Below are 24,919 nucleotides of genomic sequence, written 5' to 3'. Positions count from 1 at the left end.
TGTGTCCTTTCAATTGCTTCATATATCTAGGTACTCTGAGTGGCCTGATAGCTGTATGTCAGAGAGATGTTGTGAACTGATCCTTTAAGCCTTTGTGCTTAAATGTAACGTTTGCCGGGCACATGCCATCACTGATATTCCTGGTTTTAATATTAGTATCATCCTAGTCACACAGGTAAGGTCGTTAAACAGTAGCCAGTCAACCTTTTACAAATCATAACTGCTTTTTATCCTTATTTTAAATTTCCCTCTAACCTTTGCCAGCAGCTGCAGCTGCTTGTTCCTAGCCCCTCCTGGAAGCTTTTAGCCCGGACTTGGACTAGCTCTGTGAAAATTGCTGTTACTATTTGGTTCATCCTGGGGGAGGAAGGGATTTGGAGGAGGAGATTTTGGGAGGCAGAAATAAGCAGTGAAGGGGGGGAGGCAGCAGCCTTGTGTCAAGCAGCTTCTGACATAACTTTCTCGGCCAGTGGTAGATTTGCTGTTAGAGGATTCTTTAGCCCTTCTTTTCCATGCCTCAGTTATGTTGGATGCAAAATCTGTGATTCTGTGAACTGTTTGTCTGGCAAATCTCTAGCTGTGGGGACAGAAACCTCCCTCTTTTAAGGGGAGAGGAGGAAAAACACACAAAAGATCTTTTACTTCTTTCTTCCAAATTAATGATCATTTGCATTTGCAGAGCAAAATGAGCAGCTGTCACCACAAGTCTGACACACCCCTGATTGATAGATACCAAAAAAAATCTATGTATATGAATATAGATCTATACTCCTACTTGGGGATGTTGGTGACAGAGGTCTTTCACCTCTTAGGCACTTCAGCAGCAGGGAAATGCGCTATTTCTCTTTAGAATCAGCCCTTGGGCTGTGCCTTGAATTTAGGCACATTATAAGGCAATTAGATGCATAATAAAGAAATGAGGAAAGCCCTTTTATTTGAAACCTTGAATTTGAGCAGCACTGAAATGCTGTAAAAGTCTTGGACCCAACATTATTGATTTTAAATGACAAATAGTAAACCAGCATCTTGGTTTTACCTGAATGAGGCTCTTGGGTAAGAGAGTCACAAATAATGGTGAGTAAAGTGCTAGTTGTGTTTTGCTCTCACTGGAAGCCACTGGGATAGTGTTGTGGAGTTCCAAGACCATACAGTTGGTGTGGATTGACAGTGGGGTATAATCTCAAGCACATTTTGCCTCTACGTGTTGCAAACCAGCCAACAATGCAGACAATACGCCATGAACCTTTCTCAGAAATGCCAGCTGGGCATCTCGAGCAAATGGAGAGCTTCCTGCGGCCAGGGGTCCCCCCAAAAGCCTCTGCAGCCCACTCCCCGCTCTGGGGAGGTCTGTCCCAGACATGGTGCAGTTCTCTCCCTTGGCTGGGGCTGCTGTGGACACAACTGTGGTGGGGGAAGCCTTGGTGCACCCTTTCCAGCTTGGCTGGGGGGCTGCACTGAGGCTTATGCTCTTCACCTTGCAGGGCACTCCGCAAGAGAGGGTGAGCCGGGAGCCGAGGGCTGTTTGTCAGGGTCTGCAGCCCTGCTGGTAGTCCAGCGGTTTAGCACACAACCTCTCTGTCTCCTGTCAGGCATGGCTGAGTGTCCTTTCCATGGAAACTTGGCGGGCAGCGGGACTGCAGGTCCAGGGAAGCTGTCCAGAGCAGCTCTACCAGTGCTTGGGGAACACCAGACTGGATTTTCTGCAAACCAGGAATGCAGAAAACTCTTGTCCTGGGCAAGTCGTGGTGACATCTCACCTCCAGGCAAGTGGATTAAACCCTGGGCAGAAATAGCCTTCTGATTTATACAAGTAAGCCCCTTCCAATACGAGAGAAAGCCTGACTGGTGCAGATTAACCATCTGTCCGTGAAGCGCCCGTCGGGTGGCTGCAAGAAGACAGGCACTGCCTCCCACCATCCTGGAGCCAGAAATGTGAGAGTCACCAGGGAGCCCCTGCTGCCACCTGAGCACCTTTGTCCCTCTTGGGGCGCTCAGCCTGCCTGTAAACGATGGTGAGGTCAGGAAAGTCCCTCTTTGGGTTAATGCTTCTACCCCAGCCTTCCTTCAGGAAAGTTTTCATTAGGGCTGGAGCCTTGGTGACAGCTACAGCTAAGGCTGCCAGAGTGTTTCCATTATGTTATATCTCCCTGTTTTCACTTGCTTGCAACTGTCCAAAAGTTTCACCTAGAAGGCTGAAATTTTCCAGGTCTCCTCTCTAGCTGGAGGTGAAGGGTTTTTTGGAAAGTTGGAGGGAAAGAAAAAAAAAAGAGAGAGGAAAAAAAATGGCTCTGCTCTTTTTTGAAATGGCAGCATCCAGGCAGAGGTGATAATTTAAGAAAACAAAATTTAATAAAAGCAAACAGTGCTATTGCAACCTCAGAAATGACTGACACTTTGAATTTTGGATGAATCTCCAATTATTTTTTTTTATGTTAAGAGATCCAGCTAATTTTTACTTGGCCTTTTTGCTGCATCCTTCCCTTCAGTGCAATGGCTTCTTCTTCGGGCAGTGCTGCCTGCCTTGTGCTGCACAGCCCCCAGCTCCCTCCTCCCGCTCCCTCTGCTCTCTGTCCACAGCTCCAGGCTTGAGAACGGGCTGTGCGACCTGAAACTCCTTGAGAACCCACTGAGCCAGGACCTGGATGGTTCCTGTGACCAGCAGAGCTCTTCCCCCCAGTGCACCTTTGCTGTCAGCCTAATGACTTTTTTCATCACGTGAGCATAGATCCGGTGAAATTCGGTAACCTCTGTTGTGCTGGACTCTGTGTTGGGGTGGGGCTGGAAGTTGCAATATCCTCAACACGGTGCTTTAATGCGAGTATCCATTCTGAACCCAAGGTGGGCTGCAGATGGTAGACTGTTAAACCACGTGGCCACGTAGCATGAAACTCTAGGTAATAAATTTACAATGTAAAAATCAATTAGCATTAATGGAGTTTTTATTAGCACCAAATGTAGGTGCTGAGATTTCTCTGCTAAGCGTGCAAAGCAGAGAAATCTGAAGCTAAATAAGCTGTAGCAATTAATCATGCTTTTTAATTCAGTTTACTTCTTAAACTGGAGAGTCTCTTCCCCACAGTGCTCATTTGAAATTGTTTCTGAGCTAAACAAGGGTTGCAGCTCTAGGTCTCTGCAGCTGGTGCATGGAGCTGTACAGTTGGCTTAAAATGGATCAGTTCATATTTGAAAACCCACGCTTCAGATTTCTCTGCAAAAGAAACAACCAGTCATCTCATTAACATTTCCAGTAACCGCTAAAGGAAACCCAGAGTAATCCATTCGCTCTAATGGAGGTTTTTTTTTCCTTATGTAACACATTGGCTGGGACCTTTCGTCCTCTTTTGGGTAGTTTTTCTCTGGAGAAGACAGAAGCCCACTGCTGCCCATGGCTGTTGGTGGTGCTTCTTGCACACAGGCAGTAACAGGACATGGTTTTGGCTGTGAAGGACCCATTCTCAGTCCCTGCTCACAGCTGATGGTGGAGCCAACAAAAATACCCAAGTCAATAAAACCACGACCAAGTTGAAATACTTCAAACTGGATAATTAAAACACAGGAGACAGACAGCTTCGTGTGTGGAAATGGAAAATCGAGATGTGGAAATTTAGGAGAGAAAAACTATCCCCTTCCTGCCTCCGCCATCCCTGCAGTCCACTGTCACTGTTGTTTTCAGATGAGGGCTTTCTCCCAACTCACACCGGGCTTAGCTGACCCTGTTAACTAGCCAGGACGAGATTTGTAAACCATCCATTTCATAACAATACTCAAAACTGTAAGATCAGACTTTATGTTCCTGCTCACTGCACAATACCCCGGCACCTCTGCAGTTGTGGGTATGTGGAAGCAGAGATCACCTGAAGCTTGCTGATAGAAACCATTACAGACAAGGCCTCATCTTAAATTTTATGCTCCCCCTCCCCAGGGTGGATGAGCTCTGTATGCTGAAGGAGGTACTTTCTTGCAATCAGGGTTCACAGCCCTGAACGTCCTGGAACTAAAGGCCAAAGCCTGGTTGTTCAGAAGCTCAGAGGAGATCAGTCCTTCCGAAAGACAACCTACTGACATGGCGGCAGGTCTTGTATTTGGCAGGTAGGTGGCTAGATGACTTGCTGAAGTGTGAAATAAGACAGAATAAATTTTCAGCCCCAGTGAGGTGATTAAAATCTACATCTCCCAGGAAAAAGCTTAAAAAACCCCCTGCCATACGAGGCCCTGTGGGTGAGATAAGCCAGGACGCTTATTTTGTTGATCTTGCAAGTATGAGAAAGGTGCAGAGTCTCACCCTCATGAGGGCTTAGGAACTGCTGCCCATGCCCAAAAACAAGCTGTTAGGGTGTCCAGGGAAATTGCCTGCTGAAAGCTGAGGTCCTTTTGGTGGAGGTGGCATTAAAATAAAGCTGTGAGGATCACAGTTTGGGACCTTTGTCCCTAATGTAAAGTAGCTGTTCATGGCAATGGAGACATCAGTCATAACTACAGCGAGGCCAGCTTCCTCACAGAGAAAGGGTGTTGTGTCATCATGGGGACTCCATGGGTGAAACTTGAAGGATCTCAGCATCCCTGAGCCTCCACCCTCTGGCCTAGCAGGGAGACAGTCAAAAGGAGACAGGGAGACACTGTCCCTTCCTCAGGAAGCCAAGCTGGAAAGAACATCACTGGCGTGAGTCCGATTGAAGCTCTATCAGTGCAACACATGGAGGCAGCAGTTTGGGAAAGATGAACACCTTGTAGATCACCTCCAGGGTGCTCGGGGGAGGCTTCAAATACGAACCAGGTTCTTCTGTCTCTCTGGGATGCACAGTTTGCTGTATGTGGTGGTAACTGCTCAGGGGTATCTGTGGTAACTGTGGTACCTGTGTATATGTACAGGTACATGTATCTGTACAGGTCTCTATATAAGACAACTTGTACTACTTCACTGTGCCTTATTTTAAGCTTACAGCAGCTGAGACTTTGGGTGGATGCCAGCATGTGAGAAATAATGTGTAAAATTACTCATCAAGAGAAGAATTGTTATTAACTCCCCTTTGCAGGTAGGTGGACTGAGGCAAAGCTGAGGTAACGTGGCTGAGGAAACATCGTTGTCAACAGGAACAGAAAAATTAAGAACTGTGGTGGAGGTCAGTGACCTCCTCCGAGGCCACATACAGCCTTTCATGTTGTACAGCTGTGACAGAAAATGAGTTCCTAGCTTTGTAGACCTGCTCCCAGGAACATGAATTTCATGCCTGTCTGCATTTCCCAGTTTGAGGCAGAAATCTCCCAGCTGACATCCTGATTCCTATCTACAGACATCCTGAAAGAAGGATCCACCTGGAAGTGGGTTTTTCTGGTGGAAAATACAAAGTCGTAGAGAAGAACCGAGCTATTCTAACTGGGTAGAGCAAGAAGAGGGAAGTAATGATTAGAACAGGGTTAGCAGCTAAATGAAGGAAGGATACAGAGGTGCAAGCAAAAGTGGGAAAATATGTGCAGAAAAATGTAGAAAGTAGAGCACAGCCAAAAAATACAGAATTCAACCCAACAGGAAGCTGTACATAGCCCTAAGACATACCAGAGAAAGCAGAAGATGTGTTAACAGAAAGGAAAGTGAAGAAGAAAACACCAGACATCACCAGCCGGCATCATCTTGACTGAGAAATTCACAGGCGAGTTTTTCAGTGCCAAGAAAACACAGCACCGGGGATCCAAAAGGCACTTTGGTATCAGGCTCTGACCCTCTGGTCCTGAGCCCTTCTCGACTTCTAACAGGCACCACTCACCGCAGCGAGGGTACCATGGCACACACGACATATTTTGTACTCTCCTGGGCCACATATGCTTCTCCATCAAAACAACTGTTGTCTTTCAGCTTTTGCCCCATGAGGGAGTAAGCTTCCCTTGGACCAAAGCACAAGATTTCCTGTCTGCTGCCTGTACGCCATTACGCCACCTCTCCTTCCCCAGGGGACCAGTATGCTCCAGAAAGGGGCTGCCCTGCAGCCTTGGAAAAAAACAGGGTTTCGGTCCTGAGCACAGACTTAGTAGCATCAAGAGGGGAGCAGGGAAACACCCCCATCAGCACCGATACCGAGGGCCGCCTGCCTGCACCCACCCCAGCACGGAGGCTGAGCAAAGTGCTTCCCAGTCAAACCAACATGCGCCAACATTAAGTGGGACCCATGGTCGCTGCTGTGGGGCTGGCATTTGTCTGCCTGGGTGCGTGCACTCGTTTCTACACAGAATTAAGAGAGCAGGGCAAAATCCCACCATCACGCTTAGCCGAATACGTGTGGAGATGCTGCTGAAGGCCACGGTGGGGGTGCCAGGCATGTAGGCACTTTCATATGAAGTGGTCAGCAGAAGTGAGGCAGCCATGTCCCTGCAAAGAACATTTGGCGCTGGAAGGAGGAGCTTTGCCTAAAGCAGCTGAGTTTTGTATAGCTATCTCTGGAAATGTAGATAAAGAACATTTCACGCTGGAAAAAAGCCCTGCTGTCGAGTTAGCTATTGGCACTTTTCATCTTCCATTTTCAAGCAACAGGCCGGATTCTGAATTGGCCATGTCTGGAACAAGGAAAGCAGTACAAAAAGGACTGGTAATCAAGAAGCACCTCCGGCTTTCGAACCATAATAAAACACATTCTTGTCCTCTTCTTTGGACACTGGTGGCAAAAATCCTACTCTCTAGTAAGAGAGTTGAAATCTGGAACGACGATTGCATCAGTGGAAGGAAGCCAGATTTGCAACCCTGTAAGCGAGCAAAAGATCTGGCTGACAATCAAGATGCACCATTATAATGAAACTTTTTGGGTTGTTTCCTTTTTAATTTTGTCCTAAGTGACTGGGCCACATTCTGATTTCACTTACATCAGGCTGCATCTGACTTTAGGATGCCTCTCCTGCAGCAGCAGCGTGCCTGAGCTCAAAACTCAGCCCTCTAGGTTTCCATTCCCCTCCTAAATATAAACTTCAAGGTGGTAATAAATACTGGAACAAAAAAGATATGTAATTTTAGTGACAGAGAAGTAAATTGATGCTGAATGTATGTGACACTTTTTCAATTTTCCTCTTGTTTTTCCTGATGGTGTTTTGTGCTAAACATTACATTTGCAGATGCAAAATTTAAAGAACACTTTATCTTCAGCACCGAGAAACATAACATGTAATTTGCGGCTTCAGCCAAGAGTGATGGCCTTATTAGTAATGGGAATTTACTGATTAACTGCTGTTAGCAAAACATCATCTTCAAACCCGTTAGTCTGAAACTGGCAGCCGCTCTGTCGGCAGGAGCTTTTTTATTTCATCTCGGGGGAGTTCTGTAGAAATATTTCTCATTTAAACAGCTTTAGCCTTGGCCTTTCAATAATTTTTATGGTCTCAACTAATAGGTTAACAATTAGTTAAGAGCAACTATCAGCTTAATGTCAAGTCATTCACAGGGAAAAGTTCAAGGAGAGAAGTAACACTATTTCAAAAGATGGCTTATTTTTGAACAAAGAGCTCCCATCGGTTTGAAAAGCCAGAGGGATAAAAATGAATGTGGGAGAGAAGTGGAGAAATCAGCAGTGGGGAGGCAAGGCCTGGGGTCTGAGCAGGGCCGGGAGAGGGGTGCCAGGGAGAGCGGGGGGGGCTGGAGGGACGACGCAGTGCCCGGGGGGCTACCCGTGCTCGTGGTCCCCAGCCCCACCAGGGGCACGCATGTCTGTCCGCAGCGTGGCAGGGCTTCGCTCCCGCCTGCAGCTACCCCTCAGGTGCTGGTGGGGGGAGCCCACCCCGCTGGGTTGCTGCTCCCCCCAGCTCTGCACCCATGCTTCAGCTCCCTCCAGTGGATCCCAGTCTCTGCACAGGCATTGCTGGGTTCAGAGTACGTGCTTGACCCCTAGCGCCAGCACCTTATCCTCTCAGAGACCGTCACAGTTTCCTCTCTCCTTGTCCATAGTTCCTTCACTGTCTTATCCCACGTTTTCTCCCCCCACCCCCTTTTTTTTTTGTTTGTTTTTTTCAGCATTTTACCTTTTTGCTTACAATCTTGCCTTTCCAATTTTCTCCCAGTCTCAAGCAATACTGTTAGCCTTCCACCAGCTCCCAGACCCTCATTTGTCTCCAGGCTTTTGCCCATTCTCCTCCCACCCTCTCCCTCAGACCCAGCTCTCCACCCCTGCTAGAGGTTGTGTCTTTCTCCTTCATGCTCTCTAGGCACTAACACGGTCTAGCACTGAGCAAGTCTACAAGGGATATGTATGTCCTTCCTCTTCGCTTCTGTGCCAGATGTCACAGTGGTCTACACACAGCTGGGAAGGAAAGCCCTGCTCAGCCATGGGTGGCAAGTGTGCAATCAAGATGGCATTGGCAGATAGCTGTGTTCATTAGCACCAGTCTCATTGTCAGGGCATGAATGGAGGGTGTGGTGGTTTGGGTTTTTTTCCCCCGCAAGAGCTCTTGCACAGTCAGATCTTGAAATTATCTACAGGGTTGGAAAAGTGCATGTTGTTGCCTCCAGAGTAAATCTCGGCTAAACTGGAGCTCTCTGATGCTTCTCCTGGATGTGCAGAGTCAGTCAAGGGCATGGGAAGTGACTCCCGTCTCCCAGCGGCTTCTTCTCGCTTAATAATTTATCTTGCCTGGACATGGCTTTTAACCAGAAGTTTTCCTCAGAATACGGGCAAATGAAAATCCTTCCCAGGCATGTGCAGTGTAAATGACCACGGCAAAGGTGGGCAGAGATCCTTGCAGAGATCCGAACAGGCTGAAACACCCCTGGCATCTTACACACCCCTTTTGTCTGGTAATACCAGATAAACAGTCTGTGCAAGGGGCTGCATATCGTGTAATCACCTGCCATGCCCTGGCTCTTGGGCCATAAGTTCCTGGCAGATGTGCGAGAGGTAGCAGCTCCATGAACAAGTGACTGACTGGTCTTATATGGGAAGAGTTCTTATATGGGGAAGGGCAATCAGGCCACTGCTGCCATCACACCAGGTAATTAGGGGAAGAAAAGAGCCTGCTATGTTTACATAACAATTATAAAGTGCATCCGATGTTTTGTTTGCTTTGCACTACCGGTTTTGGTAAATGGTGTTTCTCTCTCTCTCTATATGCACATATATATTTTTATACATACACGCATATATATGTATATAGGTATATATATTCATCCATTGCCTGAGATCTAAGTCCTGGTCTGTGAGCTGTGCAAGGCAGGAATGCTGATGTCTTATTTCCTTGTGTGATTCCTCATGGAGCTGGGATGTGAGCCCCAACTGGGATCTTTAGACAGAATAGCAAATGAAACTGCCACATGGCCCATGTTATTCAGTGATCTTCAAGATCAATGCTGGCTTCCTGAAGTCCAGTCTACTCTATAGACTCCGTATAATCAAAGGAAGGAGCTTTCTCCCTCCCCCCAGTATTTATTGCAGACAGTGTCTGAGCTTCAAACCAAGGCGACGGAGCACTTTGCAGACACATAAACCAACGATGAAGTTAAATTGCTTCACCTCAGAAACCAGGCTCTAAATGACTTCAGACAGCTTCTGAATATATTCAGTCTGAAGGAAAACTTCCTTTTGGCTTTAAAGTCTGGAGATAAAAGAACTGTCTGGTGAAAAAAAAAAAAAAGGCAAATTTCTCCTAGCAAAAATGCTGCAGTCTATTGTTTAGGGACACAAGGGAGGTATACGGCTGAGGTTAGGCTTGATGCATGAACTGGGTCCTAAAGCAGTGACCCACTGGGAATGTGAGCACCCATGCCAGGGGAGAGGACCTTGCAGCCATCAGCAGGAGTTGGCCCAGGGCTTCATGATGACTCTGACAGGCCTTTGGCCACTCAGCACTGGGACGTGTACTTTCCTGCTCTTTCTCCTGTCCCTTGAATGGAGGTGCAAGGGACAAGCCACAGCTGGGAATGAACAGCAGCTGGGTTGCTGTGTATCTCACAGGCCTTCATTTTGGGTCCTAGCATGGGAAGGAATGGCATAAGGAAAAAACAACTTCACAACATTTTTTAAAGTCTACCTTAAATTCAGCATTCATAAAGAGGGGCCAGAGTCAATAAAATCAAGGAGTGACCTGAAACCACTTTTCTTTAGTAGAGCCCCTTGGATACATTCATCTACCTTTTCTGTAACATTGGGTTTTGCAGCTGATTTCTATCCGATTACAGAGAGCAATAAGAAGATAGGACCCAAACACTATTATCCAGGGGCCTATTCTCACTTTCACTGACGTGGATGGCAAATTGACTTCAAGGGAAACTTCATCATGCTGTAGTGTTGATAGCATCATAGAGGAAAGTGTAATTAAAGGGCAAAAAAGAGGGGAATCATTCAATGAAATGTATTTCTTGGATAGCTAGAACCGACTCTACATAACAGGGAAAGCATTTCTTATTTTCTAGGGGAAGTTTTTTAATGGTAGTTGAGCTGAGAATTTTTTGGCTCTTTCAGGCTTTTTATTGAGACGTTGCTAGAGTATTCCACTCATTGCCAGTGTGTAAAGTGGGCAGATCAACCTTGAAATATTACAGTCTTGGGACAAATTTTGCTCTTGTTTTCTCCCTAGTGTAAATCCAGAGTAACAGTAATGACTTCAGCTGAGCCACTTCAGATTTACATCAGCATAAATGAGAGCAGGGTTGGCCCATGCAGATGCAGCCTGAGGGATTAGGAGTCTGGCTGTGTGTCGTACCCTTGCTTCAAATTGACACCCTAGCTTTAATTCAGTGGAGAACCAAAGAAACTGCTTGCCCTGCAAATGAGCATTGAAGCTAACGTATTGCAGTGGGGATTTATCAACAGGCTGACACCTCAGTACCCATCTCTGATTTGCGTAGCAGAGAAATGTGCATAAAAATGTGAGATTAGCTCTGCACTGGTCAGGACAGGAGGTAATTCTGGCATTAGCAGAGCTGCAGGCTCAGCCGCAGGGAATTTGGTAGGTAAAAATTCTTTGTGTGGCCACGATCGCTGCGGGTGTGTAAAGACCGAGACCAGACCCTTATTTAAAAAATACAGTTTATTAGATAAAACATACATAGAACCAAGTAAATCCAATTCTTTATTAAAAATACAGAAATAATTTTGCAATAGTAAAAGAAAGTACTGGCTTCTTCTATGAAACATAAATCTGAAGATTTGGGACCATTTTGCTTTATCACAGCCGGTTCCCCTCTATACTACATTCTTAAACACACTGCATCGAATTGTGAAACCCAAGCAAAAGTCTGTTGTACAAAATTAAGAACGTTAAGACCAGTAACACTCAGTTTAATTAAGATGCATACAGTAGCATACAGCACACAGAACAGTCAATATACAGCTATACATTAAAACATGCCTCTACATAGTGACAGAGAATCCACTGGAAGGAATAAGTTACAAATAATAAAAAACAATGTCTGAAGAAATAAAAAAGGAATCACAGTTTGACACTATATTTGTTAAATGGTTGCGTATGTATGGAAACACTGTACATATTAAGAATGAATATATTGGACCCATCCATACAGAACACGCTAAATCGACAGTTGTTATTTCGTTTGGATGCGTGAATATGTATGAGGTGTACATACGGTGGGCAGGTGCATAGCTGTGTGCATACATCAGACCTGTGCGTACATACACATCGAAAGGCACACACCTCCCCAGCCGAAGACAAATCACTTCAATAAAACCCTTTGAGGCAGGGTGAGAGCAACACTAATACGCTGTTTGTCATAATTGTGCTGCTCTGAGGTCTCCAGGCATTTTATTCTCATGTTATTCTCACCCGTAAATTCCGCATTTGTTTTACCTCAGCTCTCCCTTCTTTGCATATTTGCAAAGTGAATACAAAACTATTCAATGTAATGCAATGTTCACTGTTAGAGGTGATTTATTAGGGGAGGTTTTGATAGCTGAGAAACAGCGAAGTATTAAAGGGTTTGCATTGCTTTTCCAATAGGTGGAACTAAGGGGCAGCTGTCTTTTCCCCGATTATTGTTAGCATAACATGGTAATCCTGGCATAATTGATAATATATCCTATATGCCATCTTTAGTAAGAATTCTTAGTCGAAAATGGAGAAGGCTTGCATTAAGAAAAGCTGTAGGCATCTAAGTCTACCTAGGCATCTAAGCAACTCAAATTGTTTACCACCTCCTGACAATAATAGAAAAATAAAGCGAAGCGAAAATATGGTGCTAAGTAAAAGGAATGGACAGCAGAACGAACATTTAGTGAAAGAATTTCTCAGGCTTCACAGAATTAGAAATCACCTAGATTTGGAAAAGCATGTCAAGCGAGCGGTCAACTTGAAACAAAGCTCAAGACTGATGGCAGTGACACAAAGGTGCAGGATTGGCATCGAATGGCACAGAACTGCATTGCTGCATTGGGACCTTGGGGCAGTCACAGGGTGAGATGCTTTTTTGTTCCTCTCTCATTGAAAGAAAGCAAAACAAAACAGTGCTAAGGCAAAGATGTGTGAAAGATGAGTACAGAGATCCTGACTGTTCTCTCACCAGTGAGTGTGACATTGGTACCCTCTCACTGATGCCGGTGGGGATGGTCTAGGTTTATATCAGCATCAGAAAAAGAGCAGCCTAGGAAGGTTTACACACTGGGGATTGTGCGGGACGTGATTGAAACACCCTGGAAAGCTGGGTGGTGATGTGCACTGGGGACGGGGCAGAGGCACCATCGGAGGGCAGTGGTGGGTGCACTGAGGGGAGTTGACACAGTCTTTTTCTTTCCAAAGGGGCACCCAGGCAGCATCACTCATGTCGCAGCCCACAGGGCTGCTGCTGACAATGTTATACTGCCAGTGAAATAAACCCAGCCGCCTTCTGCCATCAGGAAAAGAGCAGGAGCCAGGTGACACCAGCGGGGCAGCACTGGGTGGAGTAAAACCAGGCTGAACGATGAAAACAAGTGGGACAGTCTGAGCCAAGGACTTTCAAAATATGTCAGCCTTATATACCCCTCACACCAAGTCACAAGACCTAAGACTGAAGTCAGCATCATTCAAGCCCATAATCTCATCACGACAGCACATTTTTATTAAAAAGGAAATCTCATTATTTACATTCTGGTTTTAATATGTATGCTGGCAGGTGAAGAAAGCCTGGTGAGCTAGTGTACGCGAGCTGATTTCTCTGTTTTGAGAGCAGTCGCAGAGGAGAAGCCTGTGCCACGTGCTGGACAGGCTCCTGTTAACTCCTGTGGGATTTGGACAAGAGCAGTCACAAATGCATTTTTCTAACGATGTGAGATCTGGAGATGTTGCGTATATCAGTAGTAAGTGGTATAGGCTGTGATAAATTTGGAAGTGACTGAATGCAAGGCAGTGGGACTTTGAACTCTTGATTGTAATCAAATTGTTTGTATATTCGTTTTTTTTTCTCTCTGGCAGATTTTGTATATGCTTGAAAAGATGAAAATAACTATATATTCACTTGACATCTGGTATCCCTTAGAAAATGTCTACTCTTACAGTGTACAGTACTGGGAAAGAGATGTCATTCACCATTCAAGGAGGGCAAGATTAATATATAGTAGATATGTAAAAAAGTCACAGATTGTAAAATACCTGCAAGATGTGATGAAAGCAGCCCTGCTTATCCAGCCACCGCAGAAACTGAGGCTTATCTAGCAAATTACAGAACATTAAAAATCAAAGCTAATGCACTTTGAGCCCAATTAGCTATACAAAAACTGATAGCTGCACGTACATCAGACAAGCCCTGTACATGCTTCACTAGCCTTGGAAGTTAATGCTGAAGAGTTGGAAGGCAGCTCAGAGCAGCACTTTTTTTAAAAAAAAAAAAAAAGTGTGAGCAGGAGTTGTGCTATTTTGTGGCCTGATTTAAGGCTGCCACTTTCCAGCTGGATAGAAACTGTTCTGCTCTCATTCTTCACACTGTTTGGAAACAGAGACCCAGAGCCAAAATCTGATCTCATTCCCACTGGTAGAAGTATGCAGTAGCCCCACAGAAGCTACAGCCATTACTCTGAACTCACACTTGCGCATCCATGTGTGAATCTGCCCTGCGTTATTGCACGTATTTCAGTATGAAGGATGATGCTGTAAATATTGCAATGCCAGTTGCCACACGGTTTTTCTCACAATGCTTGATGGAGGTGTACAAGCGTGGCCTTCCCTCACTGCTGATTTTGTCAATCCCACCACTGCCTCCCACCTGGCCAACATCGTTTCTCTTCTTCCTCCAGCCGGATGGTTCTTTCCTACCTCCTGTTGTCCTTATCACTGGCAATGGGCACCTCTTCTTTCCAACCAACCTTCTGATGCCAGCTGAAAGCAAAGCTGGACCTTCTCCAGGTCTGGGGGAGCGATGCTGGTGGCTCTGTGCTCAGCACACATCGATGCTCGCACCTGCCTAATGGTGTGCCATTCGCCAGGCCAAGTCTGGTCCATGTGGCCATCAGCAACAGAGCAGAAGCCAAGGATTCATCCCAGTGAGCAAGGTAACTGGGACTGTTCAAAGCATTTAAGCAGCTTGAGTATCAAGAGGCAGCACAGGAAAAGATGGAAGGTAGAGGGGAAAACTGCAGTCACCCTGCGTAAAAGTGCTGAGCCTTTAATGAGGTATTTATTGCAAATAATCATCAGCCAGCTAGTTAAAAACCATCCTCAAAAAGTGCCTTTCATGCTGGTGAATGAAAGCAGTGGAAGGTTTTTTGTGCAAGATAAAGAGCATGTCAAAAAAAAATACAGACAACCTAATTCAAAGATGTCAGCGCGTGGTAGTCTTTGTCGCAGCAGAACTGGTACTAGACTCTCCTGTGAAGGGCACTTGATTGAAAGGAAATAAAGGGTTGAAGAAAACCACAGAGAAAAAGAGAGAGGAAACAGAGAAAAATGGAAGAGCAGGGAAGAGCCAAAAGGTAGAGAAGGAGTTGCAGCAGTGGTGAAGGAGACACATATATGATCACTGAAAGATGGAAAGGAAGGAAAAGAAGGAGAGATGCTGCAAGAAAGGAACTGATGAGAAAAGAATGAAAGTAACTACGGTGAAGGAATACGAATGGAAAGGGGCGGGAAGTTTCAGGGGAGAAGACTAGAAAGCAGAGGAAGACTAAGAGGGAGAAGGATGAGGGCAGGGTGAAGGTCTAACTGACCTTTAAAGGCCTGCTTGGGTGCTACCTTTCAGGTGTCTAGGGAAGGCGTAGGCAAGGGCTGTGTGAGGAGTAAGTCAGATGTGGACAGCACGGGGAGAAAGGGTGGAATATGGTAAAAGCGAATGGCCTTGTGGGTAAGGCACTAGATTCAGAACAGGAGATCTGGGTTCAAACTTCTGGCTTCACCAAAGGTCCGATTTAACAATGCTGGGATGGAGGAAATACGGTTCACCTTCATGGAATTTTTGCTTAATTTTTCTCAGTGTTCTGCTCTTGTTCTGCCATTGACTTCTATCTGTTTTCAGCATTTATCTGCAACAGGGAAGGAAAATGGCCTCTAGGAAACCCTTCTCCTTAGGTTGTCTCTTTTGCTGCATGAAGCTGTCAACCCTCTAGGGCAGGTTGAGTGTCTGACAGTATGTCTGCACAGCACCAGACGGAATCTCTACATGCCATTGCGACACAGATACTGACTGAGTTTTGATAACAGCAGCCAAACATGCTTGTATTTGAACTGTTAGTATTGTCAGAGGGTAGATGAGATACTGATCTCATTTACACTGGTAAAAATAAGAAATAACTCTACTAAATTTACAGTAGGGTCAATGGAAGACTGTAAATCAGGTTGGCTTCTTGTAAGCATATAGACTGAGTAAGCAAGAGATTTTCTTTTACTACTAGGTTTCTGAGAGGCATAAAATGAAAAGCCGATGTACGTTGACCTGCTACACAGCTGTGGTTATAGCTGCTTTCTGAAGATTTTGTGCCACAAGAAAAAGAAAAAAAGAAAAGATGTTTGTCTTCAAATACTGACTCTTACCAAGCTGATCAGAAGCCTTCTGGATGCTACAGCACATTGGAAAAGCCATCAAGACAGATAGGTTTTAGAGAGAGTCATTCAGTTCCAGTGGAACCTGGACACATGGATCAATTCACAATACCGCCACTGCAGCAAACGCTCAGGGCCATAAAACACATTACAGATCAGGAAACCATCAAGTGAGGGATAAAATTAATCACTAGTCTTTCCCTGGCTTGGATTCACTGCATTTCAGAAGTCCCTTTTCTCCCCTTCTCCTATGTTTCAGCTGAAAGACACTGAAAGCTGTGAAACTGCTCCACTCTGAAATGTCCTCATGGACAAATCGAGTACCGCTTAGTCTTCAGGTTTTTCCTGTTCCCTACTCTTTTAGAGATGTCTGACAACAGGAAATTGGTTGCCCACATTTCATGTTCAAAAAGAAAAGGGCAGCATGATCCCAGTTTTATATAATACCAAGGTTATATAAAACTCTGGGTAATAAAGACATACTGCTGTATGCAGGGAAAGCTCAATCCAAACCCGGAGACAGCGCGCAAACTCTGCAGGAACCCCAGTAAAGCCTGGGACTTGCCCATTTTTCAAGCCCATCCTTCCTAGCTGCTCTGCCCTGCTCTTATTTCACTCGCTTCGCAGCCTGCCTGTGTAGCCAGGCAAGCCTCTCTGAGCAGCACACACACTCTCACACACTCCTGTCCGGCCTCAAATGCTGCTTTTTGGCAGCTGCCCATAGATCAAGAGGAGCAAGGCTCTGTAGTCAGAGATGGAGTCTCTTCTGAAGTCCTGTGAGCTATTCCTGTCCGATTATGGCACTACCAAGAGACTCAGCCGTTTGAAGTATGATGAAGTGCCGTGGATGCTGAAGGAGCCAAAAATTGTGGGTCACTGGGACTGATTTTGACATGTTTTATTTTTAAATTCCACCAAGGGCTTCTCCTCAAGAACGAGTGGAAATCTCCCAGTGAAGTCATATTCAAATCAGGGCGAGTTTCTGCCTAGTGGCACGGCTGAAATCCTCAGCGCATGGGCTTTGGTTTGCTGCGAAGTGGAAAACCCAAACCACCCTCCACGAAAACTCGTAGCTGAAACGCAAAGCTAACTGGAGAAGGTGTGGGGATCAGGTAGAGGTGCAGCTGGAAGAGCTCTCTACCAGGAAGCCAGCAGCTCTCCCGGGAGCAGAGGAGAGGGGGCTGGCCAGCGGCGGCTGTCTCCACTCTTTGTAAGGGAGGATGAAATAGCTTGTTAGGCTCTAGTTACTATGGGACGTGGCTGAAGCTTGACCTGGTTTATGAGCCAAGCCCCGGTCTTATGAATTCAATACAAAAACTTACGCGGACCTCAGTGGGACTTGGGTTTGGCCTAACGTGCTTTATTTAGCGTCTTGAGTGAGGGAAACATTTTTCTTTAGATTACAGTTGAAAGATTCTTGGGTTTCAGCTGAAGTCTTATGGTGGCAGTGTATTGCACGCTCGTATTTCTTTCTTTTTCTTTAATAAATCACATTTCTCCTACACTTAGCCTCTGACCGAAACCTGTCTGCTTGAACTGCAAATAAACCTGGCCGGTCAGTGATGTCTCCGCTGAAAGCAATCCCTTCCCACCACACTGTGCAGGCACCGGCTGACCTCCGGGCTACCACATCCCCACCCACCCCTCTAGCTCCAGGCACCTGGTGGGGAGCGGAATCTCTGGGAGCGAAGGGAGACAGGGACTGTAAATTCACGTTTGAATGGCCGTACTTCTGAGGCACGGGGATTTGCTGGAGCTGGGGCCAGAATGAGCGAGTTGTGCTCGAGTCTATCAGCTTTGCGAAGTACAGATGTGATAATACCACTGCAACCACAAAAGAATTTACAACAGGAAGCGTTGCAGCTGTTGCTTATTAGCATTAGTACAAATTACACAAAGCAAATTGTTAGCAGACATGTTTCCATAATATTTAACTCATGGCAGTGAATAAAAGTAATTCTTTTTCAAGCAAAATTTTAGATTTCCAAGGGAATCAGTTTCCAATTGTCCATGAAGGGAGCATGGATTAGAGAGCAGCATGCAACTATTGCACGGCATCAGAGGCAATGTGTGCAGCGGCTTGCCTGCTTTCTCTGGTGAAGGTGTGTGTATTTGGGACCATATTTCTTGGTGAGAGAGGGAAAATCTGTACAGCTCCATATGACCCAATTACCAGCGACGGGGAGTGATGGTGTGTGGGCCCTGTTCTGGAGCTGCCACAGTAAGGTTCTGAGCACAGAAGTAGTTGGAAAGGGAGGGAGGTTCTTGCTGACCTGCCATTTCCCTGAATTTTTGCCCCTAAAGTGCTTATTATGACTTATTTCCCTAGCAACCCCCAGCCTGTTGATGTGGAAGCAGCCCGTGCCAGCAGAGCGATCCCCTAATGTGAGCTCAAGAGGGTGGATTTGGAGACAAAATCCGCAAAGCAACAGAATGAACATGCGGGCTGAAACACTGGGGTGTGACCTGCGAACAACTGACTGCAAAATCCCCCGGAGCGAAACCCTGGGCACGACACCTCTCTCCAGCCAAACCAGTTTCAATCTAGGGCAGCAGCTGGTTTTGGTCCTGCCATACCTGCTGCCTTGCTGGGCTACGCATTCGGGCACCTCCTTCCTTGCTGCAACCGGCCCTGGGGAGGGAGGGTGAGGTTCAGAGAGGGGGAGTGCCCAAACAGCATTTAATTTTAATTAATAAAAAGGGGGCATTTAATTCTCACCTCCCTTCCTGGTGCCAAGGCAGGACTGGTTGCATCCTGGCAGATGTCTGTGCCCAGAGATGATCCTCCATGGGGTGAGCTGAGGGGGTCACCCACGGGGGGGTGGGATCCCCCTCCTGATGTCTTTTTCCAAATAGAAGCCATTCAAAGGAAAAGAGAGAGAGAGGAGAAGGAGGAGGAGGAAAAAAAAGAAGGCACTAAACAATTAACTGAAGGTTTTGGGGTATGTTTTGGGGAGGTAAGAGCTGCTAAATTCCTCCCTGAGCTTGCTCAGCCCCCGAAGAGTCCAGCCGGGAAGGGGAGGGCGCTGCATCCCTTGGGCAGGAGGGGGCCATGGCCGTAACGGGGCAAGAGGAAAGGCCATCTGCGGCTGACGGAGTCAGGCCAGGCTTCAGAGCTGCTCCCTCTCTAAAGCCGTACACCTGCACCCATGCTGTCCTTTCATCCTGCCTTGCCTGAGCAGCACTGCTTGAACCAGAGGATGGTTTGATCTCCTGCCGCTAATCCAACAGAGACATCTTTTCACACTGAAACTTCCTTAGCCATTTTCTTGTTGTTTTGCTGATTATTGCTGGTTTTGCTAATAACGTTCTTACTTAATCTCTCACAGCCATCCTTTCTTTAAGAAGGAAAGAAGCGTGACTCGTGAAGGCTGCTGACAACCAACGGAAATTCAGCCATCGGTTTAAGGGCAGTAACAGCCCAGAGTGACGCTTTACATGCCAGTCCCATGGGTGCCTGCCTGCATTAATCACGCTGAGCGAAGCTGCCAACGCTGCAAAGGCCGTCCCACTCCCCAGCCTGCCAAGCAAGACAGTGGGCTCGGAGAGGTGGAGGCATCCCCACAGGCATTTCTTGAAACTCAGTGAGGTCTGGCCGGGGAAGGAGGCATTTGTCAGTGCGAGAGAAGAGGCCGTGACAGCAGGTGGGTGGGAAGGCGTCGTGGCTGACCTGTCTTGCAGAGGAGGCTGAGCTGGTCGGCCATGCTAGATGCAAGGAGCCCAATTCCATGGGACCGCTGGCTCTGTGCTCCGAATGCCTGGCACTCGAGCAAGGGAAGAGCTCTCCCTAAATCTTCAGACTTTGCCTGCTTCCTTTTTTTTTTAAAGCGAATGCTCGCTAAGTATTGAAACCCCCTGAAGCAACCAAAGCGTCTTTTGATCCAGCTATGAAGTAGCTTAGTAGTCTGCTTAGAAGTAGAAAAGAGGTGCATGTATTGCTTTTAAGGGTATGCACATCCACCCACCTGTTGGGAACAGTTCAAAAATACTTCTGGCTTGGCCGGAGTCTGAAGCCAGAGCTACGGATGGAATAGCAAGCGAAGTAATTTGTACAAGCAATGTCTCAAGCAGCAGCTAATGGAGAAGTGGCTGACATACATGTTCTGGCTCCTTAGTGCTTGCTTTGAGGAAATGGCCTGACACCCGCGGCACACGCAGAGCTGCTTAACTACTCTCACCGACAAGACTTAAAAGAGAAAAATTAGTTATAATTGCAATACCATTGCAGTAATGTTTGCCTCCTAATTGCCTTTCAGTGAAAAAAATAAAAAAACAAACCACACGCAGTGAGGAATTTTTGTTATAAATGTTACATACACGTAAAATGAATCCAGTGACTGCCTCCCTTGGAAAAAACAGAACATTAAATATCGTGGACAGTGCTGTTGCACCTACAAGTGTCATATCAAATGAGATACCACCACTGAGTGCATACTTCAGATACATACATGAAAACTATTTCGGCATATTAAATGTAGAAACTTCACTGCCACTGAGGAGTCTATAAATACTACATTTGTATTATCAGCCCTCTGAGCTGTAATGGCCGGAGTAGGGCATGGAAGCTGAATGGGAAGAGTCAGGAAAAGTCTGTAGTTGTGGGTTTTTTTTTTCCCCACTCTCAGAACAAAATGTGAGGTTACAGATTCTCCAGGAAAATACAATAAAATGCAAAAATCTTCTTGGAACAAAAATGTTCCATTTCCAAAATGTCAAAATGATGTTTTGACATTACCAAAAGCTGTAGTTTCAGTTAAATAGAATTTTACGTTAGAAAGTGACATGCTTTTATGAAGGGTTTTGATTTTGACAAAGTGGGATTTTCCAGCATTGAAGCCATCTGATAAATTCTAACCAGCTCTGACTACTGATATACTGCAGTCAGGTGGGTTTCTAAGTGGAGGAATTAAAATCACCTTTTGAAAAAAATAAGAGATTAACGATGTTCAAAATTATGGGGGAAAAAAAAAGAAGATTGTTTGAGGACTCTCTGAAGGTGACATTACTAATACAGCAAGATTTTTACATATTTTGGGGATCTTTGTGGGGAAAAGATTAATTGTTTAAAAGATGTAAGAGTGAAAAATGAACTATACAGGTTTGGTGTTGATGTGAAGTCACATCTGCCTCAACCAGACAGATGGCTGAGCAGATTTCCATTCTCTACACCATGGTCACAAAGCGATGCAGGTGGGTGTTACCATCCCAGCATCGGCGTGTTTAGGGTTCAGTATATTACATCACTGGAGAGTATACGACTTTTCATTTAACACGCTTGTTCAGCTCTTCCTAGTAAAGGTGTTTCAGCGTGCAGACAGGATTTGCTGAAAGCTGGGCAGTCCTGTAGAGATCCGATCCTGCAAACGCATGCAGACAACTTTTTTAATTTGGGGGACAGTTCCCAAGAGTTTACTTGAAGTCTTGTGGGATATGGTTTCTGATATTGTTAAGGATTTTCAGGATTAGGTCTTGAACCATTATCTTTTTGTAGGAGTTCTAGTCTAGTCTAGCAACATGCATCAAGTTGAATTTAATTCCATGAGGTATTTTTGGTAATATTCTGCTCTGCATTAACAGGGTCGGACAGTATGACATCTTGCATATTATCAGGACCCTGTTTCTCAACGCAGTTGAGGCTAGCTCTAAAATAACCTGCATGACTTACAAACACTTTCTACCAGTCCTTGTCACACACTAAGGGTTTAAATTGTATGGATGTGTCCCTTTGTCATCCTCCTCCGCGAAGGGTGAAAACGAGGGCATACCCGTGCTGCAAATTACCTCCTCAGCCTGAGACCTGTCCTCTCCCGCCTGGCTACGTGGAATATCAGTGAGCACTTTTTGGATTTTTGTAAGAAGCAGAAGAGCATTATTTTTAATCCACTTGAGACTGAAATCCCAGCACATCTGCAGATGTGCTGAAAGCCACAGCGCAATCAGGAACCAATTCTACAGCGTCCGCCCCCAACCTGACGATGGTTGCAAAGCGCAGAGTTGTGCTCTGCATTGCCAGCTCCACCTGGGGAACGCTCCCCCTCGGGCTCCCTCGCTTTTTAAAAATGCAAACAAAACCCAAACTAGAAATTCTGCTTTTTCTTAGAGTGCCACAAACTCTATGCCAGACAGAAACGGCTCAGGGAAGGCAGCCGACAGCTGAGCACGCCAGACACCGTGGGAGCCATCCACCCCCTCTTCGGCGTAACGAGAAACATCCTGTCAGAAACACTTTCTGCATTTGAGCTTTTCTTGAATTAATTATCTGTAAACAGTGACGGGTTTATCCTGCTGGGAGCCTGCAATTCCTTGTTGGTGTTTATAGATGTGCTGGGTAGGAGAGTCGTGATGGTCAACGCTCATCAGACAGAAAGCACCATGGCATCGGAGCTCCAGCCTTAAGTCTATTAGGGCTGCTCCCTCTAGTGGGAAAAAGTACTTTAGCTGCAAAACCCCCTTTTTTTCCTGTTTTCTTGTTTTTCTAAACTTTTTTTTTTTTTTTTTTTTTTTAAAGAGAAGAATCAAGTTTTCCAGATAGTGCAAGATACGGGGCAGTTCCCATCAGACAATAGGTGACCAAAAGCCATGCTTTTCCAGCCCTTGAGCATCGGTGCTGGAGCTGGAGCCCTGTCCCCGCAGGTCAGTGGTTATTTCTCCGGGGCAGACCCGTGGCAAGTGAGGGACTCTTGGTTCATCTTCCAGCAGTCCTCAGCATATGCCGTAGCTGTGTTTGTTTTTGATTTCCCACTTCTGATTACAAAAATAGGACTTACTATAATCATAATAATATTAATGATACAAAATAATTATTGTAATTATATACTTTTTGGCAAATTATTAACACAAAGCATCCCAAAAGATCCCATTGGATTAAAAAAAGGTGACGATGCACAAATGTTAAAAAAGACAAAGTCTTTGTTAAAAAAGAGGGAAAAACAATCTGCAAATTAATGCATTTCGGTAAGGCAACATGTTACCTTTAGTTTTCCATCTAGATTTAGGTCAGGTTCTGTTGTTGTTCAAGAAATCGTTAGAACTTGGCTTGCTTGAGCTTATCAATGTGGTAACACAGTTTCAGCGCAGGTCCCAGTTTCAGCCCCAGGTATTTCATGATCATGTCACTTTTCAGCAGCAACAAAGCATTGCCATCAATCTCCTGTTTTCAAAAGAGAGAAAGAGAATCAAAATGTGTTAACCCCCTGCCAGTGCTGTGCCCTGACACATTAAACAAGGTGAATCAGAAACGGCATGCCTTTTAGAGTAGAGCTAGCTAAAATGTCATGCATTTTGAAATGTCATTTAAAAAATTAGAATCTGAGGTATGATAGAAGGAAACTCTAAAGGAGGAGTTAATCATATAGTACTTTTTATTCTTCAAGGAACCGTAAGGTTTGTCTAGGTTTTCGATTATTTTGCAATTAAAACATGGGGATTTTTTCAAAAGATCAGGTTTGCTCTAAGCCCAATTCTGGGAAAAGCCAGTCAACCTTGAGAGAAAGGAATGAGTGATGGAGAAAAGGAGAGGGATGTGGCCTCACAAACTGCGCACCTCTGAATTGCAGTTCCAGCTTTGTCTCTGGCTATCTGCATCTTTCACATATCCTCAGTGCACTTATATCTGGTGACATATATGTATATGTATGTTTCTTTTTCTTAAATTGAATATCGTAGTAACTTGCTTATTTTATTGCATCTATTGTTAAAATTTATTCAGATTTCATGTAACCGCTATGTAAGTGAAGGAAATTACCACCAAGTTGAATTTTTTTATCTCAGACCTGTTGGCTTGAAAACCTTTTGAAATCACAAAGTGAGCACAAAGTAGCTTGGGTGCACAGAGAAACGGGCTCTGTCTTACTATGGACCGTAAAACACAGAAGCTTTCAGCTGCGCTCTGCTTCCTTGGATCCTGAGCTCGTCTGGTTTTTCCCAGCTATATTAGTGGATCTGCTAAAAAAATACTACCCCTCCTCACAGTCTCCACCACACTTACATACTCGCACCATCAGAGCTAAAACATAATGAGTGCTACGTGTGTGTGCATAGATACACACGTATACACACATACTAATGCTGTATATATTGTATTCTGGTTTTGATGGTCAGATCTTTCCTCTGTGATCCATTACCTACTAATTAAGCAATACTATGGATCCTAATTTGCCCTGATCATTATTATTCCATTCAGTAGGTGATTTAGCTGATGAGCAGTTAAGGTCACTTTCTGATTAACTCAATCAATTAATGCTCTTCATTTTGCAACCCCCACTCTATCTATAATAGAACCTCTCTTCACCTTCCCCCTCTCCTTCCCATTATTTTAAGGAAGCTAACGGAAAGTAAGAATAAGTATTACGTGTAATTAATATTTGCATAAGAAAGAAAAACAAATTCCTGGAACTGTGGTGCCATAGGGTAAAAACACTGCCAAGGGTTTGGTGCAGAGGCAGCTGTTTCTAAATGTTGAGTTCAGCATTTTATTATTTCCTTTATTATTACCGTGTAGGGGTCAAAATTAAATTCCATGACACGAGTATGCCAGAGGGAGCATTCATATCCAATTAAATATCCCATATTAGCCATGTCCCTGTGCAGATTGTTGGCTTGACTTCTCTACAGTATTACTGTGTCAGCCCTTTTAAAAAATAATTTGAAAAAGAAGGATTCTATAGCATGGACCCCGGATCTGCAATAGCCCCACCGGCAGATCTTGAACCTGATGCAGAGCTGGTAAAATTCAGTGCCATCCAGTGCAATTAGCTTGTTTCACATGAGTTGAGATGGGGCCCACTGCAAGTTAGAACATTGTAGATCATTGCTGTGCTCCTGCAAGGGGGTGGTGGCAGCAAACGTATGAGCTGCGAGGTCATGACACAGTGGGTATAAACATACAGCTTCCACCTGCAAGAATGAGTACTACTGTGTTTGTGCCGACTTCTTGCAGCACTTGTTCTGAGGATACTGTTCAAAAAGCAGAGTAGCCCCTAAACAAGCCCTG

At 45.3% G+C, this 24,919-nt stretch overlaps 1 protein-coding gene across 1 annotated transcript in view; it reads right to left on the bottom strand.

Annotated features, from left to right (window-relative positions):
* Positions 1 to 22,951: 22,951 nt before the first annotated feature.
* The window catches only part of SCML4 (Scm polycomb group protein like 4), a 43,280-nt gene continuing 41,312 nt past the window's right edge, over positions 22,952 to 24,919 (bottom strand). Inside the window, exon 7 of the mRNA XM_054196454.1 lies at positions 22,952 to 23,077. Within this exon, the coding sequence (XP_054052429.1) occupies positions 22,952 to 23,077 (126 nt within the window). The remainder of the gene's footprint in view (positions 23,078 to 24,919) is intronic.

Source organism: Rissa tridactyla, chromosome 3 (assembly GCF_028500815.1).
Source record: "Rissa tridactyla isolate bRisTri1 chromosome 3, bRisTri1.patW.cur.20221130, whole genome shotgun sequence".
Lineage (NCBI taxonomy): Eukaryota > Metazoa > Chordata > Aves > Charadriiformes > Laridae > Rissa > Rissa tridactyla.
This window is presented reverse-complemented; position numbering and strand designations above follow the sequence as displayed.